The sequence below is a fragment of the Pagrus pagrus genome, assembly GCF_965226575.1.
Source record: "Pagrus pagrus genome assembly, chromosome: 24".
Classification (NCBI taxonomy): Eukaryota; Metazoa; Chordata; class Actinopteri; order Spariformes; family Sparidae; genus Pagrus; species Pagrus pagrus.
Window position 1 is genome coordinate 3,982,736 of NC_140206.1, and position 20,651 is coordinate 4,003,386.

At 41.0% G+C, this 20,651-nt stretch overlaps 1 protein-coding gene across 2 annotated transcripts; it reads left to right on the top strand.

The window, feature by feature from the left end:
- LOC311253409 (kinesin heavy chain-like) lies at positions 1–20,631 on the top strand. 2 transcript variants are annotated; one of them, XM_084347344.1, is made up of 26 exons: positions 1–613; positions 3,991–4,078; positions 4,891–4,964; positions 5,542–5,646; positions 5,747–5,795; positions 5,908–5,963; positions 6,090–6,177; positions 6,267–6,391; positions 6,475–6,579; positions 6,663–6,811; positions 7,863–8,011; positions 9,813–9,994; positions 10,571–10,639; positions 10,727–10,933; positions 11,037–11,189; positions 11,258–11,455; positions 12,004–12,121; positions 12,257–12,333; positions 12,453–12,562; positions 14,426–14,527; positions 14,602–14,662; positions 16,894–16,965; positions 17,053–17,157; positions 17,271–17,487; positions 17,563–17,672; positions 18,066–20,631. In XM_084347344.1, the coding sequence occupies exons 1-25, from the start codon at positions 488–490 to the stop codon at positions 17,646–17,648; spliced, it is 2,871 nt and encodes a 956-aa protein (XP_084203470.1). In that variant the 5' UTR covers positions 1–487; the 3' UTR covers positions 17,649–17,672; positions 18,066–20,631. The 2 variants fall into 2 exon arrangements, with proteins under 2 accessions (XP_084203470.1, XP_084203471.1); XM_084347345.1 differs by having other exon boundaries at positions 18,070–20,631.
- The last annotated feature ends 20 nt before the right edge of the window (positions 20,632–20,651 follow it).

Consider the following 20,651-nt stretch of genomic DNA (forward strand, 5'->3'; position numbering starts at 1 on the left):
GCATCGTGCACGGGAGCGCGCCGCCTGTATTTGCCAGTGAGGACGATGCGGTTGTCTCTGCGTCTCATCTCCGGGCTCTCCCTCCGCACACCCCGCTGGTAGGACACACCGACACCCGGCCGCACCTCCGCCGCACCTTCCCCGCAGAGACCGCCGGTGTCACCGCCGCAGAGGGGAGGCCCGTGCACCGACTCCGGGACGCAGCGCTGCGGGTTGATCCGGTTTGGCCATGGCGCAGCGGAGGAAGCCCGCAGACGCTCGGCTCGGGTGAAGGACGCGGTGCGCTGCGGTGAAAACTTCGCAGGACGCGTGATTTTCTCCTTCAGGTCTCCGGTAATGATCTGAGGGTGTGTTGTGGGACAACCGTCGCGGCCCTGCCAGACCTCCCTCTGGGCACCACCCTGCCTCAAAGAGACCCCCTCCGCATCCACGTCCTGTCGTTTGTTTATTTGTTTATTTGTATTTGCGTGAACCGCAGCCCGCAGACATGATGGATGCGTCGGAGTGCGGGGTGAGGGTGATGTGTCGCTTCAGGCCGCTGAACGAGGCCGAGATCACCCGAGGAGACAAATACATCCCCAAATTCAAAGAGGACGACACGGTGGTGATCGCGGTGGGTCTGTCACTGTTGTTGTTGTTGTTGTTGTTGTTGTGGTGATATTCATGTTGTTTACGTGTCTGTGTGCAGCTGACAACACAAACACTGCAGTGAATCTGGAGGAAGAAAGTCACCTGGAGCTCTGCAGGCAGGCTGGAGATGCCAAGTGCGCAGTGAGCCTGTCGTCCTGCAGACTGTAGATGGATGTTATATATAAATACATCCTGTAATCACTGTGCTCGGGCTTCAGGAGGCTCCTCTCTGCAGGAGAGATTAAAAAGGGAACACAAATAAATAGGAAAATATAGGAAAGAGAGTCAGAAGAGACGATGTGACATCATTACGTTACCTACAGATCATCTGTGAGTCTGCAGGAAGTTTGAGTCTGCAGCTGTATGTGTCTTTAATCCTAAAAATATGCTCTGATCAGAAGTAAAACTCCAGCAGTCGGTGTAAATAAAGTTCATGTAGTCCTTCTACAGCGTGATAGGCCATTTAAAATAGCTTAGAAATATAAATAAAAAGAAAAAATGGCCGCTATGATACAGCTAAAAGGTAAAATGAGCGGATTTGTATCAATTATCTCTGACTTTTTATTGTTTTTAATCTTATTTTGCATACTTTCTAAAAGTGCAGTTGATATAAAAGGTAAATAAATCATCCAAATCTACTCATTCAGCCATTAACGACATTTTAAATGCGATACTTTGCTTTAAAATATGGAGAACATGTTGGAGATGATGAGCAGAAACGAGGCCGAGGCTGCTGTGAACCTGCTGTTGGTCCTGTTGAGTCATGTTCACACCAACACGACTCAGCCAGCGTTTAAACATCCTGAAGATCTGATCAGATACTTTTCTTATGTTTATTAAATACAAACAAACACCATGGTACTTTTAGAGTGCTAAAACCAGTGGTAGAATGTACAAGGTTGAGGTACTTGTACTTATGTCGAGTATTTCCATTTTTTCTTCCGCTCTGCTACATGTTGGAGGCAAATATTGTAGTTTTTACTCATCTACACTTTAGTTACTAGTTGCTTTGCAGATTACATGCTGCACACATGTTATATATGTTTTTACTTGTACGTGTACTTTTGATACCAAAGTACATTTAATATCAGATACTTTCAGACTTTTACTCGAGTACTAACACACTACACTACTACACAATATCTTTACTTCAACTCTCGGATACTTTTTACAACACTGGTGAAAACAACGGACCTAAAATGGACGACAGATTCTAGTGAATCTTTATGGACCAATCAGAACCGAGCTGAGCTGTGATGCATGTAAACATGTTGTGAAAAAAGAAACAAACACAATGTTAAAATCCAACTTTAACACTATGAAGTAATGATAATTTAGATATCAGAGGTCGAAGGTCGAACTCACTCTGACTCACCGTTATAAAAGTGCTGATTCAGGGAGATCAATACTGTGTTTGTCCACAGTGTGAATCACTGAGATACACGAGACTTTGTGCCAGAAAATTGAGATAATTTATTGAAAATAGTGATTTTATTACACGCAGCTCCAAAAAGGCCTCATTGCATTCAGTTTCTCCAGGAGGAGCCAGTCTGAAAAACAATTTATTAACCTCCGCTTAAATAGAAATCTTTGTTTTCTTACAAAAACTGCTCCTGAGAAGTCCTAGATGTTGTGTTTTCCCACCTGTCCTTGAACACAGCATCATAGTTACATCTAAAAAAAAACAACAAAAGGAAAATCATGGCATAGAAATAAAAAAAATCCACCTAAATCTGTCAGCCTGATTTATCTGATCAGTCATATTTAAAACAGTTCGGCGTCGTCACGTCCTCCAGCTGCATTATCGCCCAGGACCAGAAACTGCTCGTCACGGCCTCTCGCCATCAATCAAGCTGCAGAAACACATTACCGAGGTCGAACGCGGTGATACTGTTCGTGTCAGTGGTTTCTCTGCTTTATCTCGGGGTTCAGAGGGAGCGAGAGTGCTGCTGTTGCTGCCTCCAAGTGCTGAGAGCTGCTTTTCAGAGCGACGAGGCTTTTACCCCCCCGAGAGACCGAGTCAGGAGTTGGACGAGGGCGGCAGGAGTGATGGATGATCAGACCGAAAGATCCTGGAAGCTACTGGAGCATCCAGAGCTCAGGACTTCTAATTTTAAAACACCAAAGTGATAGAAACGAGCATCACGTGCCTGACATGATCAATATATTCGACAGGCTCAGGAAATGCTGCTTGTACAGTTTCAGCTGCTGCTGAACATACATACAGTGTTTTGAAGTAACATGAGGATTTATTAATAGATCTGCTGTCTTTTAACTGTTTTCAGGTGCCTTTCTCTCTTTTCTAGACTGTTTAGGATATTTTTAGATCATTCTGGCAGATAATCCTGCTCGTTTTATTGTGTTTCTCTTGATAAACGTTCATAGAACTGTTTTTAATAAGAAGGACGAGAAACTCTTTACAAAAATGTTTACCTTTGCCGGATAAATGTCTTGAAATAACCAAACAATAAATGAAAATAACCAGCGTACGCTTAAAAGATTGTGCATTTTAACCAGACTCCTCAAATCTTATTTTGTCGAAATGTCAAATGTTTTCCACGACTCAAAACTTCAGAGAAACATAATGAGAGGACTGAAGACTTGACTCAGACTTGATTCAAGGTCTTGACTTGGCTTGGGCTTTATTAGAGTACTTGAGACTTGACTAGGACTTGCTTTGATGATTGAGACTTGGCTTGGACTTTATCAGAGGTCTTGAAACTTGATTCAATGATTTGAGACATGATGCGATGAGTTGAGACTTGTCTTGGACTTGATTCAAAGACTAGAGACTTGACTAGGAATTGCTCTCATGATTGATACTTGACTTGGACTTTATTAGAGGACTTGAAACTTGACTTTGACTTGATTGAAGGACTTGAGATTCCATGACTTGTACTTCATTCGAGGTTTTAGCACGACTTGGACTTTACTAGGGGTCTTGAAACTTGATTCAATGACTTGAGACTGTACTAGGACTTGATTCAAGGTCTTGACTCGTCTTGGACTTTATTAGAGGACTTGAAACTTGACTTTGACTTAATTCAAGGACTTCAGACTTGATTCCCTGATTTGAGACTTGACTTGGATTTTCTTCAAGGACTCGAGACTCGATGCACAAGTCAAAACTTTGAAAAAACATAATAATTTCATTCAGCAGTAGTTTTGCCCCGTTTGCCCCCGTCTGCTTTGGGAAGATGTGGAGTTGTGTTATCATGTTGTCGTGCTGTTTTCTTGTGTTTTCTGAAAACAAATCCAGTTTTTTGCCAAATAAAATCAGTTGAAGAAAAGTGAAGATAAAGTGTCCTGCCGAGCTTTCATTGTCCTGCTGTTAATAATGTCTGTGTTGGTTTGTAACAGAGTAAACCCTACGTGTTCGACCGCGTGCTGCCTCCCAACACGTCGCAGGACCAAGTGTACGACCAGTGTGCCAAACAGATCGTTAAAGGTACGAAGGTTTAAATCTGCTGGAGGGAACGTTATGAAACACCGTCTTTATGTAACTGTAATCTATTGTATATCAGATTTAAGACTTAATCCTCCTTCTGTCTTTTAATCCTCAACTATCTTGTTTGCATCAGTATTTTTGTACAGCTAATGAATGACTTCACTTTACTTGAGACTTGATTCAGAGACTTAAATATTTGTCTTCATTGAAACTTGTGACTTGACTTTGACCTAATTCGAGGACTTCAGATTTGACTATGATTTGATTCAAGGACTTGGACTTGACTTGGACTTGAGTCATGGATTTGAGACTTGAGACTTGAATTGGGGATTAAAGAATCGATTTGGACTAATTCAATGACTTGGGACTTGACCGAGACTTGACATTCAGACTTGAGACTTGAATTGGACTTAATCTGATGACATTAAACTTGTCTTTGACTCGATTCAAGGACTTGAGACTCGACTTGGGATGTGATTTAAGGACTTTATACCTGATTTGAGGACTTGAGACTTGACTTGGACTTGATCAAATGTCTCAAGACTTTACTTAGACTTAATTGTATAAGTGGAGGCTTGACTTGGACTTGATTAACAGACTTGAGACTTGACAAGGACCTGATTTGATGACTTCAGATCCAACTTGGACTTCATCCCATGATTTTAGACTTGACTTAGACTTGCTTCAAGGACTTAAGACTTGATGTGGACTTGATTTGAAGACTCAAAACTTGACTTTGACTTGATTAGATGTCTCATGAATCGACCTGGACTTGATTCTCTTGCATCAAACGTGTTTCCGTGTCGTTCCAGATGTGCTGGGCGGATACAACGGGACCATCTTCGCCTACGGACAGACGTCCTCTGGGAAGACACACACCATGGAGGTGAGTGAACCTCTGACTCTGTACTGTAACTGTTATCTATCAATCGATAAACGCTGGAGTCAAAGCCATTGTGTAAAGCCAGTGACCTTTATTTTGAGCTCTCGCCTCCATCAGAGGATTACAGCACAGCAGGCATTGTGTAACAGACTTACTGCCAACAGTAAATCCAGTCAAGAATATACGATGGCTGAGCTTTGAGGAATCAAACGCCTGATAGCAGAGAGCTTCTTGTACCAGGAAGGTTCACTTCCTGCAAACACTCACGTACGAATTCACTGTTTTTCCAGTCGATTTTAAGTAAAATAAGTAGCGTTCCTGGCAGAGACAGTCCTCAAATGAGATCAGCATCAAGCATCTTTACTTCAGTGGCAGATTAATCCACCAAGACAGCAGCTTAAACCTCTTTTTAATTCTCTGATCTGATCTGTGATGAGAAAAACCTCTGAGTCACTGTCTTTACATTAAGTTTTAATTCCACCTCTGAACCCCGATGTTCCTCTTAAAACTCTTCAAGTTTCCTCAAAGTTTCATAAAAACACGAACAAGCATTAAAACGTCGGTATGTTGGTGCGTTCAGGGGAAACTGCACGATCACCAGCTGATGGGGATCATCCCTCGCATCGCCCACGACATCTTTGACCACATCTACTCCATGGACGAGAACCTCGAGTTTCACATCAAGGTCAGAACGATTAATCCTGCGTGTCTGAACAATTATGTTTGATATAGAAGTGGACAAGTAAAAAACGAGTAGACGTTAAAAGTTTGGAGTTTCTCTGCAGGTTTCCTATTTTGAAATCTACCTGGACAAGATCAGAGACCTGCTGGACGGTGAGAAACACTATTTATCTCAAGTTAATAACAAAATAAGTTAAATTGATGTGAATGAAGTCAGTTTTTAAGAATCTGTGTTTGACTTTGTTGATCTTCGTTCTGTTTAAAGTGTCGAAGACGAACCTGGCCGTGCATGAAGACAAAAACAGAGTGCCATATGTCAAGGTTGGTATTTTAGCCATGTGCGATTATGTTGTTATTTCTGTATGTTCAGTTTGTGCTTCAGACCACGTGATCATGATCCTGAGTCACATGAATGATTGATGGAGTGACTCTGTGTCTCTCTGTCAGGGTTGCACTGAGCGTTTTGTGTCCAGTCCAGAGGAGGTGATGGACGTCATCGATGAGGGCAAATCCAACCGACATGTAGCAGTGACCAGTATGTACCTTTATTGATTTCTTTCTCCCACTTTTAACTTATCTTTTATATCTAATTGCTGAAATTAGTTTTTTTTTATCATCTTCCAGACATGAACGAGCACAGCTCTCGCAGCCACAGCATCTTCCTCATCAACATCAAGCAGGAAAACGTCGAGACGGAGAAGAAACTGTCGGGGAAGCTCTACCTGGTCGACCTGGCTGGCAGCGAGAAGGTCGGTTGATAATCAGTGAAAGGTTTTAGCTGTTAATGAATCATATTGTTGATGTGAAATCTGCATGCTGTCTGGTTGAACAGGTCAGTAAGACGGGAGCAGAGGGCGCCGTGTTGGACGAGGCGAAGAACATCAACAAATCTCTGTCGGCGCTGGGAAACGTCATCTCGGCTCTCGCCGAGGGAACAGTAAGTCTCTCCTCGTCTCCTCTGTCTCCATGTATCTGAAGGATGTAAATGAAAGGTGTGACAGCGACATGTTTACTTGTCAGAAAACCCACGTGCCGTACAGAGACAGTAAGATGACCCGGATCCTGCAGGACTCTCTGGGGGGAAACTGCCGCACCACCATCATCATCTGCTGCTCGCCGTCCGTCTACAACGAGGCCGAGACCAAGTCCACGCTCATGTTCGGACAGAGGTACCAGAACTTGTAAACTGCATCAGGTTTTGTAGAACAGTGGAGTTGTATTTGTTTTATATGTATTTCCTGTATAAGCTATGTAATGACGCTTGATTCGACACTTGACTGAACACCGGGCGGAGGTGTTTCACTGTCCTCTCTGGTCTGATGATGATGATTTCTTGTAAGCACACCCGAGAATGATGTCACGTAACACCCTGGAGTAAATGTCAACGTCACTGCAGCAAGATGAACAGTCGAAACTACCTGAGGTGCAAAAAAAACAAGGTTTCAGATGCTGTGTTGTTATTTTCTTTCATATATATGGGACATTTGTTGTGAAATGCTCAGATAATAAATGTAACAGACAATACGACTGTCAGAGTTGAAGGTTTAACTCATCGTCACTAACCAATCCTTACATTTTGTACTGTACAATAATGAGTCATTCATTTAGACTTTGGCTGACGTCAGCGCTGTAAACTAGCAACCAGATGGCTTTGAGTTTCCTGCGGTGTGTCTGTGTTTGTGTCTATTTATAGATCCTTCTGATGAAACCCCTCCACACCTTGGTTTGATTTTGCTCTGGCACAGCAGTCCAAGCACAAGCTGCTATCATGTTTTTCTCTTCTAAAACTCAGAATAATCCACAATATTCTCGTTTCCTGTTTGTTGTTATTAACGATATTTTGCGTGACCAGTGTTTTGTGTTTGAAGCGCGTCCAAACAAAGAACAGCTGTAGAAAGCCTCCACCAAGTCTCGGGGAAAACAGTGTCCGAGTTCAAAGTGCTTATGTAACAAACCACAAAGTAGCATCAGTGATCGGGGGGATGACTGATGACAATTACTGTGCAGCCATCTGCCCTCTGCTGAGGAGAAACTGAGAGGAAATGAAGAGTTTCAATCCAAAATGGGATTACGACAGCTGAGCGAACACGACAGAATGATGTGGGAGTTTACCAGAAAGGACTTGTGAAAAGCTAGAGGGTGTTTTAATACATCCCACTAATACGTTTCATGAAATACAAAAGTAAAATGTGTCAAATATCTTTTCAACGTCTGTTTTAGAGCCAAGACCATCAAGAACACGGTGTCGGTGAACCTGGAGCTGACGGCCGAGGAGTGGAAGAAGAAATACGAGAAGGAGAAGGAGAAGAACAAGAGTCTGAAGAACATCATCCAGAGGCTGGAGGCTGAACTCAACCGCTGGAGGAACGGTGAGATACAAAGATACACTGACGACCCCTGACTAATGCTCGACAATAACACTGAGGAGCAACAAACAAACGCTACATTTAACCACGTTTGGATGAATTTAAGCACATTATTCCCTGTGAATTTTGCGTCAAAGATGAGTTTTCTTGATATTTTTGGGAAGTTTTTATACAATTCTTTGTTTGTATGATGTATTTTTTTTCTTTTAGGCGTCTTTTTTGACAATTTCTGTATTTGTCTGACGCTTGGCGACTGTTTTTTTTTAGCTCTTTGGTTGTTTAAACTGCGCACTGTTCTCACGCAGGACGAGGCTCTTCAACAGCAATGTGGACTTGTCCTGTGAGATTATTTTTAAATTTATGTTTTTAATCTTTACAAATAATATAATTTTATGGGAATAAATGAAATTCGTGAGTGTAAGCCGACAGTTTAGCGTTTAAAAAAGTTTTTTTAAACCCCCTGTGAAGCTTTTGGGGTCACTCAGTGGCTGAGATGCATTGTGGGTAATGTAGGCCCCAGGTTTTAAAAGCAGTCCACCGGTCCAGCATGGTACTCCTATAACAGCATGGTACTCCTATAACACTTTTGGACAGTGATAATCATACGATCTTCTTACTCCACACACTGTCTTCCTTTTCAAAACCTGCTGCCTACATTACCCACAATGCAACTCAGCCACAACCTCCGTAACATGTTTATTAAAATGGCACGAAATCCATGACTACTGTATATTGTGCTATCTTGACTGGGGCACGATTAAAAAGGAACTTTCTACGTCTCAAACCAGCTGAACGTCACGACGGATCGTTTAAACTCCAAGATTAAATAAACGAGTCGTGATCCTGCAGCTGTTCGTCCGAGAAGTCCTCATTATCATCCTTCGGATACGCGGTTAATTACAACCTAATTATACATTTAACATCATGTAATGTAGATGAATCGCACAACAATATTTACACAGGTTTAGATCGTATTCAAACACACTATCGAGGTCGTTACAGTGTGTGTTGTTGTGTCTCTACTCCACACTATCTTCCTCTCTTAGGAGACTGCGGTCTCTCCTCCTCAGCATCCTCGCCCTTTTTTCCATCTCTGTTGCATGGTAACCATTTAAACCCCACCGCTCTCTCTCTCTCTCTCTCCTCTTTCTTTTAATGTCTCTCTCCCTCGATCCCTCTCCCTCTCTGGTCTTTGTTTTTTTAATCTTTTAATTCCCTTGCGGATGTCGATAACACTCCCCCTCCTTAGCAACAAATCAGCTCAGCTGCAGCCTGTGAAGCCTACACACACACACACACACACACACACAGACACACACACACTATGCTGATGCAGTGTTTCTGACATGAGTCAGCCGCTGGCTCCGTGCCGAGCCATTTAAATGGAGCAGCTCTTCACCTCTTCAGTCTCTCCACGTCTCCTCGTTCCCCGCTGGCTTTCATCTCACCTCAATTAAAAAGTCAATAAATATTACAGGATCAATTCTTTTTATCTACTGAAGTCACACGGCTGCTGACAGGCTGTGCACACACACAACAACACACAGCTAAAGATGATATCACACTGCTGTAACAGGATGTTTGGTGCAATAAACTACGGAGGACCGAAACTGGCAAAGTCAAAAATAAACAAATGGCTCGATAAAGATATTAATAAACCATTAGATTCACCAAAAATATGATAAAAACATTAAAAAAACAATATATATATATAAATATAACAAACAATAAAATAAAGTACAACAGACCGCTGTGTGTTTATTAAAAGTTTGGATGAGTAACAGGTGAGTTGTTGTTGTTACAGGTGAAGATGTTCCTGAGGAGGAGCAGCTGAGCGCCAAAGATCAGAAGAGCATCGAGCCGTGCGACAACACTCCCGTCATCGACAACCTGCTGCCGGCCGGAGGAGGCGTCTCCGTCACCGGCGACGAGCGGAGCAGATACGAGGAGGACATCACCAACCTGTACAAACAGCTGGACGAGAAGGTGAGACTGAGTCCACACCTCCGTCATTGTAAGGCCAATCTGAACTGCACTTTATTTTGGTAGTATCGCTCTATTTTGAATTTATCTAAAAGTATTTAAGTCCAGATATTTAGGCAATGAATTCATGAGTTTATAAATGTGTGATAAATTGATATTTCAGTTTTCAATTGTTTATCAATTTATGACACATTTGATAAATGTGTTAATTTTAAAATATATAGGCATGAATTGAATTACAACCCATGAAATAAATGGATATTTCTGTTTTAATTTGCTTATTAATTTATTACAGTTAAATAAATGGCGACATTTTGGGGATTTTGGCAACTTCGCTCCTCCGATAGCTTCTGAAAAACCTGTGTAAAGATAATAAAAAGAAGTTAAAGTGATACAGTGATCCCGAAAAAAGCCAAATTAATTTAGATTAGAAAAAAAAGATTAATTAATGTGATTTCACTACAAATAATCTTGATATATCTGCTTAAAAAATCTAAAATAATAATATTTTTTTTGCATTTTCTTATCGTAACTTGACATTACTTATAATAACTACTACTATTATTAATATTTCTGCAGGATGATGAGATCAACCTGCACAGTCAGATGTCTGAGAAGCTCAAGGAGCAGATGCTGGACCAGGAAGAGGTTCGTCTCCCACACCATGAAATTATTTGATATTAAAATGTGTCTCTGTGTATTTACATTTTTACCTACACCATATGTCCTTCTTAGCTGCTGGCGTCGACGCGGCGCGACTACGAGAAGATCCAGGAGGAGCTGTGCCGGCTGCAGATTGAGAACGAGCTGGCCAAGGAGGAGGTGAAGGAGGTGCTGCAGGCGCTGGAGGAGCTGGCCGTCAACTACGACCAGAAGAGCCAGGAGGTGGAGGAGAGAGACCACACCAACCTGCAGCTGACCGAGGAGCTGCAGCACAAGGCGGTGAGTCGACTGCACAAAATCAAATGTTTCAAAATTACCTAATGCAACAAGGACTACATTTCCCATCACCCAACATGTTACATTATGGTGGTTATACTTGTAGGCGTTGCTGTCGGCGGTGCAGAGGGAGCTGGGTCAGCTGCAGGAGCTGAACGGCCTGCAGAGGAAGAGAGCCGCCGAGGTCCTCAACCTGCTGCTGCGTGACCTCGGCGACATTGGCGCCATCATCGGCACGAGCGATGTCAAGAGCGCCGCAGTGAGTACAAACACACGAGCTTTCACGTCATCTTTCACGCTCATAACCTAAACTTCCTCCTCCTTCAGTCCTCAGAGACGAAGGGGAACGGCTCGGCGGTGGAGGAGGAGTTCACTCTGGCTCGTCTCTACATCAGTAAGATGAAGTCGGAGGTGAAGTCTCTGGTGAACCGCAGCAAGCAGCTGGAGAGCGCTCAGGCCGACGCCCACCGCAAGATGCAGGCCAATGAGAAGGAGCTGGCGTCCTGTCAGCTGCTCATCTCACAGGTAAACAGGGACAAACAGGGACAGGGACACATGCGAGTCTTAAATCTGTCGTGTTTGAGCATTGTTGCTCTTTTACATCAAAATTAAAGATGTGTTTATGCACATATTCCCATAATTAATTACTCTGGGGTCGTGACTGGACTTTTAAATACATTTTAACAACATTTGACCCCACAAAGGAGTTCGTTAAAGTCCGATGGAAGCATCAGAGAAGTTAAATTTTATATATAACTTCTTAATATTCTTGATATTCTGACCGTTTTCTCATACAGTATTTAGACAGTACACACTTCCAATCACTGTTACTCAATTGCAAAGTGTCTTGCATCAAAATTAGGTCGCCTTTGTAGCAGAAATGTTCAATTATTTACGAAATTGTTGCCCATTGACTGGAGCAAACTAAGAAAGAGGCTACAGACTTCCCTATTACTTCTTTTCCTTCTGATGCAATAACTCAAAGTTACTCTGGATGAATGACCTCATGATATTTCTCTTGCTATATTCGGGGTAACCATCAATGGTGTTCGTGTTTTCTCCTCTGTGTGCAGCACCAGGCCAAGATCAAGTCTCTGACTGACTACATGCAGAACATGGAGCAGAAGAAGAGGCAGCTGGAGGAGAGTCAGGACGCTCTGACCGAGGAGCTCGCCAAACTGCAGGCTCAGGGTCGGTACACGGCAAGACGAACTCTAATCTCTGCAAACTCTTTAAAAACAAATAACCATCCTGTTAGTTGAAAGATGTCACGGTAGAGTCAGTGAAACACCTGATATGTCAAGTGTCTTCTTTGTTGGTTTTCAGAGAAGAGACACGAGGTGTCTGGAGAGGAGAAGGAGAAGGAGGACATCGGTAGACTGGATGGAGATGATGACATCAAGGTGAGGAGACGTGGACCTGAACATCACCGCCGTCTGTTCACTGCTGGAAACTGCAACAGTGAAATGATGTTGAACGATCATGCGTTTCTAATGTGCTTCTTTGTCTCTGTTTCCTCCAGAAAACACTGGAGGAGCAGCTGGAGAACCACAGGGAGGCTCATCAGAAGCAGCTCAGCCGCCTCCGAGATGAGATTGAGGACAAACAGAGGATGCAGGACGAGCTCACAGAGTGAGGACACACACAGACACACACACACAGACACACAGTGTGACGTACAAGCACAGCAGGTCATGATTTAACCAACAGCTCGAGAAAAACACTTAAAATTTAACTCAATAATATTTGAAAATGTTAAATCCAGTGTCATCCATCTTCAGTTTCACAAGTCCTCCATTCATTACAGAGGATTTCATTTAACACACAGTTCAAGGTTTAACTTGAGCCTGATTTCCACTCAAGTACATTTTCAAAGAGACTGTTGAGGGACATGAGTGTGTGAAGTGAAGCTCGGTGGCTCGATGAATAAAGCTGCTGCATGAAAGTCATTAACTTGTGGGCTCAAAGTCAGTTTCCAATCTCAGGTTTTCAAAGCTTCAAGATGAGCTGGGGACGGACTTTTAGCACCGATGAGAATTAGTTCAGTAGGTTAAGAAGCTCCATTTGAATGTGAGACGAGTGTTCAAGCATTGCTTTGACTTTAAAGGCCAATTCACTTTTAAACGAACTAATAGAAGGAGAAGGACAAACAGAGCTCTGTCTGTCTGGACCACAGGTTTGTTTTTTTCTGGTGATCCATTTTCTAAATCTGATCTAAATTGTAGAACCGAGTCAAATTGAAAATGTGTGTGAAATTGGATGAAAAAAAAGTTTTGTCAAGAGATTTTTTCTTTTTTCTTTTTTTTTTTAATTCAGGAGGAATTTTTTTTTTTTTTTCATTTGTAAAAACCAAGTCAAAAAGAAAATTTTCAATAGATTTTTGTTCATTTTTTTTTTCCGAAAAACAAAAATGGGGGAATGTAATTTTTTGGGGGGCAGTAATGTTTTTTTTTTTTTAATTGAGGGGAAATGTTCATTTGTTCATTTGTAGAATCCGAATCAAAAAGAAAATTTATGACATTTTTTTTTTATTCAGACAAATGTTTTTGCTTTTGTTTTTTGTGAAGTGAAACCAAAGGAAAAATAATAATTTCTGAAAATTTTCCGAACATGTCTGAACGTTTCCGAAAATATCCGAAAATTCCAAAGAATCTCTGAAAATACTGAAGAATTTTCGAATTTCAGGAGGAATGTTTTTTTCATTTGTAAATCTGGGGACAAAATGAAATTTTTTGGAGCAGAATTTTTTGATTTTCTTTAAATTGAGGGAAAAAAATTTCATGTGTAAAAACATATTAAAAACGTAAATTCCAAAGAATTTCCAAAAATTCCCGAAGAATTTCTGAAAATTCTGAAGATTGATTTTTATTCAGATGAATTTCTTTGGTTTTTGTGAAGTGAAACAAAGGGAAAAGAAGAATTTCTGAGAATTCCGAAGATTTCCGAAAATGTCCGGAGTTTTCCAAAGATTGCCTCTTGACTTAAATATTAAAGTCTTTAAGTAGAGTTGAAACCAAATTTCAGGAGGAAGGGTTTTTATATTCACAAATCTGGGGACGAAAAGAAATTTTAGGGGGCAGATTAATTTTTTTAAATTGAGGGGAAATTTTTTTCATATGGAAAAGCCAATAAAAAAAGATTTCCAAAAATTTCAAAGAATTTTTGGAGAATTTCCAAAAATTCTGAATAACTTCCGAGGGGGGAAATATATGAATATTTTTTTATTCAGATGAAATTTTGGGTTTTTTTTTTTGTGAAGTGAAACTAAAGGAAAAGATTAATTCCGAAGATTTCCGAAGATTTCCGAAAATGTCCTAAGTTTTCCGAAGATTTACGGAAATTCCCAAAGATTTTCAAAGAACTTCCGAGGAATCTCTGAAAATTCTGAACATTTTCCGAAATGGAAAAAATGAAAGAACTTTGTCTTTTACTATGTGTGAAATTGAGTGAAAAAAGACTCTTGGCTTATTATCCCTTCTTGTCGTCCTCTCCCAGTCTGAACCAGGGTCTCTTGTTGGAGCAGGAGAGGCTGATGTCGGACTACGACAAATTGAAGGCTGAAGAGCAGGAGAAGGATGCCAAGCTGCAGAAACTCATGTAGGTTCAAACAACTACTGTATGTGTTCTGTAAATGTTTGAGTTAAATCTCTGGTTCTCTGTTTTCTGTCCAGAGAGCTGAATGAACAGAGGGAGCAGGCCAGAGAGGACCTGAAGGGCCTGGAAGAGACTGTGGTGAGTGTCTCTGACTCATGTAGGTAGCTGAAACTGTTTGGAAGCAGTTTGAAGCTGAATCTGAGAGAGAATGGACTTCTACCCCCTGAAAAATGAAAAAAATGCTGTTTTAGGATACCACATACCCCCCTCTGTACTCTACCCTAATTGGTACAGTCTGGGTTCCCCTGAGTATAAATTAAATTGGAGTCTTCCACTTCCTGTTTGACAGATGGCCATTATGCCTGGAGGTAACCCAGAATAGAGCACATGCTACAAACATTTTCATACATTTGAATGTTGTAATGCAGCTTTCATTTTAAATATTTTCATTATATCATCCAACGATGATAACTGTATTAATACAACTACCCAAAATGTTAGCACTAGGCTCATTCTCTCTTGCCTTAGTATTATAGCTGTGAAATCCTTAAAAGACAATCTCTTATGCTTCAGGTATGGCAACAGGCTGGATTTGAAACCAGGGTACTACAGCACTGGTGTCTTATAGTCGTGTAACAAATCCACCATGCCACCGAGTGCCCTTCACTGTACACCTTCCTCTCTGACTGCTTTTTAAGTCTTCAATTTGGGTGTTGGACTTCTAAAACCACTGAACCTCATAGGAACCAAACTCACAACGTCTGAAACTCGAAACAATCCTCTTAACACATGAGCTACTACATCAGAATTTTGACCAACAACACTTCCTTCCTATCCTTCCTTCTCCTGTTAGCTTTCTTAAGATAAGTTGAGGATTGAACTCACAATCGTCAGAACTTCTGAGAAGTCTTCTAACAGACTTAGCTATTTCACCTGAGGTACTTCTCTTCTGTTTCTTAGAGTTTTTCACTTTTTCTTTTGTGCAAACAACTTTAAAATTCAAAGACTTGAGCAAGGATCAAACAGATGTCCTTAAGATCTCCAGGGTAGGCTTCTCACATCCTGAGCTATTTGATCTGTGTGATTTAATGTTTCTTGAAGCTTTTTTGGCCTCCCTCTTGTTGTTGGACTTCAAAATTCTTAAAGTCATCTGAGGATGGGACCAACTTCCATCCTCAGACTTTGTGATCAGCCCAGCAACAACAAGAGCTAGTGGATGTGAGAGATTTTCATGGCATCGAACTCACAAACTCAAAACCTGAAAGAAGCACCTTATCAACTTGCGCTAGCTTGTCAGGGACATTGGTAAAGGATTTCTCACAACTTGTTCAAAAGAAGCCTGAGTATTGAACCTAGAACCTTAAATATAATGGGGACAAAATTACATTTTTAGGGGCAGAATTTTTTTTTTAAATTGAGGGGAAATGTTTTTTCATGTGCAAAAACCGATTAAAAAAGTAAATTTCTGAAGAATTTCTGGGGGATGAAAAATATGAAGATTTCTTAAAGTCGGACAATTTTTTAGTTTTTTGTGAAGTGAAATTAAGGAAAAAGAATTTCCTAAATTTCTGAATATTTCCATTATTTCCGAAAACCTCCGAAGATTTCCAGAAAATTTTGAATAATTTCCCGGGGATGAAAAATATGAAGAATTTTTTTTTTAAGTCGGACAATTTTTTAGTTTTTTGTGAAGTGAAACCAAAAAATTCCCAAAAACTTAGGAAGATTTCAAAAAATTCCGAGGAATTTTCAAACTCAAAATTTCAAAGAAGCACCTTATCAACTTGCGCAATTTTGTCAGGGACATCGGTAAATGATTTCTCACAATATGTTGTTCAAAAGAAGCCTGAGTATTGAACCTAGAACCTCAAAAGTAAATCTGGGGACAAAAATACATTTTTGGGGACAGAATTTTTATTTTTTTTAAATTGAGGGGAAATGTGTTTTTCATGTGCAAAAACTGACTAAAAAAGAAAATGTCTGAACAATCTCTAAAATTTTCGAAGAATTTCCGAGGGGGAAAAAAATATGACGAATTTTTTTTTTTAAGTCAGACAGATTTCTTGTTTTTTGTGAAGTGAAACCAAAGGCAAAAGAAGAATTTCTGAAAAAATTTCCTAAATTTTCCGAAGATATCCGAAAATTTCCTAAGGTTTCCGAACATTTTCGAAAATGTTCCGATAATTCCCAAAAAAAATTTCAAACTCAAAACTTCAAAGAAGCACCTTATCAACTTGCGCTATTTTGTCAGGGACATTGGTAAAGGATTTCTCACAACTTGTTGTTCAAAAGCAGCCTGAGTATTGAACCTAGAACCTCAAAGGTTTGAAAAACTTCTCATGATAATCACTTTCTTTTTGTTCTCTCAGGCCAAAGAGCTGCAGACGCTTCACAACCTACGCAAACTCTTCGTTCAGGACCTCACCACGCGGGTCAAGAAGGTACATCACCTTCCCCTGGTTGTGTTCATGTGAATCATTTTTCTGACAACACTGGTGTGACGTTGAACCTGTGGTCTGGGTTTTCAGAGTGCTGAGCTTGACTGTGAGGAGGGACTCGGCAACGTGGCCCAGAAACAGAAGATCTCCTTCCTGGAGAACAACTTGGAGCAGCTCACCAAGGTCCACAAGCAGGTAAAGTCATAAAAATGCTGTGGTATAGAAGTATGAAGTGGTAAAAAATGGAAGTACAGTCACCTTTAAATTATAAGTACATGTACTCTGTCACTTTCCCCCTCTGCCCTCAGCTGGTTCGGGACAACGCAGATCTTCGCTGTGAGCTGCCAAAGCTGGAGAAGCGTCTGCGTGCCACGGCCGAGCGAGTTAAAGCGCTTGAGAACGCCCTGAAGGAGGCGAAGGAGAACGCCATGAGGGACCGCAAGCGCTACCAGCAGGAGGTGGACCGCATCAAGGAGGCAGTCCGGGCCAAGAACATGGCCAGGAGGGGGTTCTCCGCACAGATCGGTGAGCTGACGGACAGATTGTTGGACAGAGGTCAAATGAAATCTACGTTACTGAATTTGTTTCTTTGTGCCACAGCGAAGCCCATCCGGCCAGGCCATCATCCACTGTCATCCCCCATCACCAGCTCCATCAGGGCCGGAGGAGTCTACGCCCACAACTGAAACCACAACTGCAAGTTTAACCCTGTGAGTACAGTCGGTAGATCATGAAGAAATGCCTTGCTATTCTTAAAATTCTGTTGCTCATGAAAAGTTACGTGATAAAAATATGAATTGTGGGGAGCTCTGTGGATCACAGCTGCAGTCGGGTTGATAAACAGGAGTGAACATGAATCCCAGAAGTTAAAACTCTGAGCTCTCCTCCCGTCGGTAAACGTCTCCAGATTAGAGCAGAATCTGATGTGACTCCAGGTGTTTATTCCTCCAGAAGGTCTGGATCTTTGATTTGATAGATAGCCCCCTAGTGGCAGAAATGACATATTGTGCTTTTAACTGATGAATGAAAATATGAATCTAAAACCATAAACTTGAGGGAAAAAATGTGTCACAATCTCATTAAACCTTTGTTTCTTCCTTCAGACAGACCATAAACAACTCGACGCATGCCCACCGCCTCACTTGGAACCACAAGCCCCGCCCCTCCCGTTGGAGCACCAATGGGAGGCCATCACAACAGACTGTCACCGCTCAGAGAAGCATCGTCCAAACATCCATCGTGTATATAACTGATATGAGATGTAAACATATTTAGTTTGCTGAATGTCAGAGGCCTCACTTACAAAATGTTTTGCTTTATGTCCTAAATTATTCTTTTAGGCGAAAACTGACCGATCAAAAAACAATTTTATGATTCTTCTGATTATAAATTTTCTTATTTATATTCAAAATTATGCAACAGAGTAAATAAAGCGTAACATTTATAAATGAGGCCCTGAGTTTCTTTCTGAATGATGATAACAAAAAATTTGAGAAATCGTCGTCACCTGAGCCAAAGTTCTGCAGGTGACTCGTTGCGTTAGTGTTTCTGATTTATGATCGCGACTTTAAGATTGTACAGCTTCCCAAAGCTTGACGAGCCGGAGAGAAAAGGCAGTTTTATAATTTAATCTCAAACCAGCATTAATTTATTTAAAAAGAACGTTTATTCACCTTCTTGCCAAGAGCTTAACGAGAACACGACTCTCATGTCTGTCGGATAAAATGAAGGTACAGCAAGAAGCCAATTAGCTTAGCTTAGCATAAAGACTGAAAACAGAGGGAAAGTTCTAGCCTGGCTTTGTCCGGAGGTGATAAAATCAGACTACCAGCATCTCTAAAGCTCATTAATTTACATGTTATATCTCTGGAGGTTGGCACGAAAATAGTCAAGACTCAAAGCCGTTTCCAGTCCTAATGCTAAGCTAAGCTTACTAGCTCTGGTTGTAACCTCATATTTAACGTAGAGACATGAGAGTGGTGTCAATCTTTTCATCTAAGTTTCGGCAAAAAAAGGAAATAAGAGTATTCTCAAAATGTCAAATGTTTCCTGTAAGAGTGTCATATGTTTTGCAGCATGTGGGGATTTATAGTCAACGCCATTACAGCTAAAGTCTTCGAGTTTCTCACCTCGATAAAGTTCAGTTACAGTTGAGGTTGAGTCACTTTACGCGGACAGAAAAACACTTTTCCCTCGTTGAACACCCTGGTTGTATTTACGTATGTACTAAAACCTTGTATTGTCTTTGAAGTTGTCGTCGCTTTTTTGACATTTTCCCAGTTATTGTCGGCTCTGTCGTCTACCTAAAGGTGACAATCATCTCAAAACAAACACTACCAAGCTTCAGAAGGAGGTTTTTCAGTAGGAAGCAGAATGTGAATGTCATTCAAAAAGCCAAAAAAGTCCTAATTTAATTGTTCTTCATTAATGAAATCATGTTTAAAGAAAATGAACAGAGATATTCTCACAGTTTTAGGACGCTGCTGTAATGCCGAAAGGATTTGTGTATTGTACTGTCGTCCTGCAGGGACACTGACCAGCCAATCAGACGTCCCAGGACTCAGAAAACATTACTACAGTGTGGTTTGGAGACTACAGCAGGAAAAGGAAGAGAAACATATTTCTAAAATATCTGTAAAAGCTCCTGATCAGCCAATCAGAGATCTTAGGACAGACTCGAGAATTCCCCTCAAAAAACACAAAAATAAGAAGTTTGAAATCGATTTAAGCCTGAACAATCCTGGAAAAGTCTGTTTTTCACTCTTGTGCCTTTAGAATCACCAGAATAAGACTGAATTTAGTTCAGCATCTTTAGAGTTTAAACAATTAAAGGAAAGGTTCACCCAAAAATGAAACAAAAAGCAAAACAGCGTTGCATCATTCTCGTAAACAACCGAAGTAGCTGGGGACTTTTTAAAAACGTATCAAATGACCAAACAACAGAACTACGGAAGCTCTGAGATCCCAAATTGGTTTGAAACGACGTTATTTACACCCTTTTTAAAAGCTGTAGCAGCAGTCAGGTTGATAAACAGGAGTGAAGATCTCTGAGCTCTCCTCCCGTCGGTAAACGACCCCAGATCAGACAATGGATGGGAGTAGATGATGACTGAATTTCACTTTTGGGTGAACTTTTCCTTTAACTGACACTATTTTAAGATATCAAAACACCTTGCAGGGTTTCCCAGAATAACTTCTTTCTTTGAAAAATAAAAGATTGTGATCGATGATTCCCCTTTACTAATCAAAGACATCTGTGCTGCCAGTTTAGCATGTTTTCGAATCGAAAGAGCGATGATGCGAAGGGCAACTTTTCAGGCAACGGTGTGTCGGGATTGTTGCCAAAGAACATCACAGCTCAGCCCGATTATCAGCTTCTTTATTTGACATTTAACCGTTTGATTGTGGCTGTTTTGAGCGAGCAGGGCGGCTGTACACGACCAATAAATAGATGAATGTAACTGCATGGAGCTTGTGTTAGAGGCATGCTCAGGGAGGACAAACTGAGAGATATTTGTACACACCGCGCATTTACCTCATCATGATGTACATTTTGAGTTCGCAATATGTTTTTTTTTTTAGTCTGTTTCTTTCGGCTGTGGCATCTCTGAATATACCTACGACTGATGCAATTAAAGCTAATAAAGATATATATCTATTTAACTTTCATTTTTTGTCTGTTTCTTGTC

Bases quoted from the DNA above. Each gene is read 5' to 3' on its own strand.
- LOC311253409 (XM_084347344.1), top strand. From the start codon at position 488: ATGATGGATGCGTCGGAGTGCGGGGTGAGGGTGATGTGTCGCTTCAGG. The intron at 5,647-5,746 runs GTCAGAACGATT...GTTTCTCTGCAG, and splicing joins ACCTCGAGTTTCACATCAAG to GTTTCCTATTTTGAAATCTA. The intron at 12,122-12,256 runs GTCGGTACACGG...GTTGGTTTTCAG, and splicing joins CGCCAAACTGCAGGCTCAGG to AGAAGAGACACGAGGTGTCT.